The 4100-nt window shown below is 42.9% G+C and overlaps 1 protein-coding gene across 1 annotated transcript; it reads left to right on the top strand.

Annotated features, from left to right (window-relative positions):
• Positions 1-830: 830 nt before the first annotated feature.
• On the top strand, positions 831-2054 carry LOC118756198. The gene has a single exon (XM_036490973.1). It carries the CDS (start codon positions 831-833, stop codon positions 2052-2054), a length of 1224 nt encoding a protein of 407 aa, XP_036346866.1.
• Positions 2055-4100: the final 2046 nt, after the last annotated feature.

Raw genomic sequence — 4100 nt, forward strand, 5'->3', positions numbered from 1 at the left:
GTTTTATTAAAGGGTCCTGTCCATGCGCAGTCACTTATCACCATTGTACACAAATTCCGCCAGGGTGTTGTGGCAGTCGCAGCTGACATCCAAGAGATGTTTTCACAAGTAAAAATAAGAGATGACGATCAAAATTCACAACGCTTTCTGTGGCGTGACGGAGATCCGACTAAGCCGATTCAAACTTATATCATGACTTCGATGATTTTCGGAGCAATTTGTTCGCCATGCTGTGCGGAGTATATTAAAAATGTCAACGCTACCAAGTTTGAGTCTACCATGCCACGAGGAGCTTCAGCCGTAATCAACAATATGTATGTCGACGATTTGGTAATTAGCTTTAACGATTCAACTGAAGCTGAGCAAGTCGTAAAAGAAGCCATCGCCATAAATTTAGCTGCAGGTTTCAAATTAAGAAACTTTTTGTCGAACGACAAATCACTTCAAGCCATGTTAGGTGGCGAAGAAGAAACGACGATGACGGCCGTGAATATGGAGCATAATCCTACAGTGGATAAGGTCTTGGGTATGTTTTGGAACACACTCAATGATTCCATGGAATTTCATATCAAGTTTCACAAAATTGCTCGAGATGTTTTGAGCTGTAAACGTCCGTCAACGAAGCGTGAACTTTTGGGTATCATAATGGCGATTTACGACCCATTTGGATTTCTAGCCAATGTCACAATTTATATGAAGCTCTTACTGCAATCACTCTGGAGACGTCAAACGGAGTGGGACGAGCCATTGCCACAACAGCGTAACCTCAGGTGGACTTCGTGGTGGGAAAGTTTCCAGAATGTGTCATTATTTTCCGTGCCACGTTACTGATGTCAGCTAATGAGACCCAGTTACATGTTTTCGTCGACGCCAGCTCCAGTGCATATGCAGCTGTTGCCTATTTGCGCATATGCAAGGGTAGTGCCGTCGATGTTGTGTTTGTCGCAGCTAAGGCACGATGCGCCCCGTTGAAAGGTATGACGGTGCCTCGTTTGGAGCTGCAGGCAGCTATCTTAGGATGTCGCTTGTCCAAATCTATACAAGAATGCCATGATTTCATTATTGATCGAGTCGTCTTTTGGAGCGACTCAAAGACAGTCCTGTTGTGGATTAGATCCACCACGCGAGAGTACAAGCAATTTGTCGCCAGCAGGATTTCAGAGATCATCGCTTCAACCGAACCGTCTCAGTGGAGGTGGTTACCAACGTCACTGAATGTGGCTGATGATGCCACGCGAGGTAAACCCGTGTCCGAGTTCGAGCCGAGTTGTAGGTGGTTAAAGGGTCCAGATTTTTTGCAACTCGAGGAAGAAGAATGGCCGCCAGAACCAGTTGATTCTAAGTCCAGTGAATGCGCCGCTGAAGAGAAAAAGAACGTCATACTGCTCGTGTTGCCAAAAGATGAGTATATCTTGAATTTAAATAACTTTTCATCTTATCTGAAGGTACTCAGAGTTATGGGCTGGGTACTGAGATTTACGTACAATGCCAAAAATCTACACCGTCGTATAGGGGAATTGAAACCCTTCGAAGTTACTGAAGCAGAAAAGGTCATATGCCGCCGCATCCAGAATGAAGAGTTCGCCGCCGAATTTCTCCAACTGCAATCAAAACGGACCGTTGATAAGTCCAGTCACATATATGCGTTAACTCCGTTTCTAGACGACGATGAGTTAATAAAGGTCAACGGCCGAATTGATGCAGCGTTTTGTCTCCCTATGTCAGCTCGTCGTCCAGTAATACTGCCGAAACATCACTATTTCACTCGTTTAGTTATCACATATTGGCATATAAGGTTACACCATCAAAACGACGGTTTGACCATAAATGAAGTTCGCCAAAAGTACTGGGTGCCACATATCCGTTCTGTATTTATGTCCGTAAAAAGATCTTGTCCAACATGCAAAGCTAACGCCGCCAAACCTGATACGCCAATGATGGGTCAGTTGCCAGCAGATCGCTTGACGCCATATGTTCGCCCGTTTAGTTACACAGGAGTCGACTATTGCGGTCCGTTCCAGATAGCCATTGGTCGACGTCGTGAAAAGCGCTGAGTCGCTTTGTTCACCTGCCTCACCGTGCGAGCTATACATCTGGAGGTGGCAGAAGATTTGTCTACAGATTCGTTTCTGATTTGTCTACGAAACTTTGTAAACAGGAGAGGAACGCCGATCCGAATGCGCAGCGACAACGGTACAAATTTTGTTGGTGACCAGAAAATCCTGAGCCCGAAGATAGTTTATTTGATTTTAATCGGATCGAGCAAGAGTGTACCAAGCGCGGGATTGAATGGGTTTTTAATTGCCCTGCAAACCCATCAGCCGGAGGATGCTGGGAAAGACTAGTCCGGTGTGTTAAACGTCTCCTGTATCAAGTCCTTAAAGAAGAGGCACCACGTTTGGAAACATTGAGAAGTACGCTGATTGAAGCCGAATAATTAACAGCCGCCCACTAACAGACATTCCCGTTTCACCGCACGATCCGGAGCCGTTAACCCCAAACCATTTCCTATTGGGTTGCCTTAATTCGACGCAAACGCCAAGTGTAGAGGAACAGAATATTTGTCTGCGTAAGCAATACAGAATATCGCAAGCTTTGAAGGATCGCTTATGGAAGAGATGGACGTCAGAGTATTTGCCGTCATTAATACGCCGATCGAAATGGAGAGAGAAAGTAAAGCCTTTACAACCTGGTCAAGTTGTTATCGTCTGCGATTCTAGCCTACCACGTAGCCAATGGATGAAAGGTATAATAACACAAGTCATCACAGCTAAAGACAGCCAGGTTCGATCCGCATCGGTGCAAACAAGCCAAGGAGTATTCCGACGACCAGCCAGCAAGCTAGCCGCTTTTAATGTTTGTGAATCCCCTTAGAGATTCACCTGGAGGTGGAATGTTAATGCAACAGCGTGAATACCGTCAGTTGCAAATTCCTATTTTACGATATAAGTGCGTGAATACACCCACTAATAATTTCTAGTTTTAAGAATGCAATTCTGTACCATCTAACTTTTCTACATATGTTCTTTATTCTCTTTCTCTCATTTAATGTTCGAATCCTCTCAAATCGCTCAATTTGTAACATATACACATGTACGCAACATGTATACATACATACTGCGCAAAGCATTTAGGTATCAATTTCGAACGTTGAATTTGATTGTTTCGAAGATTGTTTCTATGAATTCGATTATTCGCGAAATTACAGACGCTGAGAAAACATCAAATTTTTTAACTGAGCCGTAAAAACCGAAATAAAGAGTTATTAACATCAAACCTTAAGTTCTATGGGTTTCGTTTATTTCCTGGAAGTTTTGCCGTCTACAACACCAAAACTGCGACACTTAGAAATTACTACCAGAAACAAACTAGAAGGCTTTGAAATTATTTTTTTTTTGTATTTTATAACTTGGAAGTTTAGATGTTATTAAAATGTTAAAATATTAGTTATTATTTGCTCCATATGCAAGTGATCGGTATTTTCATCGCACACGCGCCATCATGTTCTGCACGACTGCATCAGCGACTTCACGCGATGCGCACAACTACTTTGTTTTGCACTCTTCAATATTTTTCACTGCTTCACCTATTTTCTTCAAGATTCCTTTGACAATTGACCAATATTCCCCAATAGGACGTGGCTCTGGGCTATTGGGTGGATTGCAGTCGTGAGGTACAAAATTGATGTTATTTGCATTATACCACGGCAATGTGTCCTTGGCATAGTGTCAGCTTGCCATGTCCGCCTAGAACAGTGGCCTTATCAACCTTATCTGTTGATAAATGACAGAATACGCCTTTCGAGGCACTCATCCCGATAAACTTGATCATTCATTGTCCCGGATGAGAAAAAAGGGCTGCTCTTACGGCCACAGGAACAAATAGCTTGCCAAACCATGTAGTTTTTTGGAAATTTGGACTTCATTTTCAGCTTACAACTTCTAGGGGCATCTTGACGACTTGCAGCAGTACAAAAATCTTGACCTGCAATATATTTTGAATTTTTATAGCAAGAGGTTTCGTAGTCCATAACAATGCAGTTGTATTTTTTAATTTAGAATTCATACAACTTCCGAATGCAGGATTTCGCTGTAACATTC

This window comes from Rhagoletis pomonella, unplaced genomic scaffold (assembly GCF_013731165.1).
Source record: "Rhagoletis pomonella isolate Grant_MI unplaced genomic scaffold, Rhpom_1.0 Rhpom_scaffold_09226, whole genome shotgun sequence".
NCBI lineage: Eukaryota > Metazoa > Arthropoda > Insecta > Diptera > Tephritidae > Rhagoletis > Rhagoletis pomonella.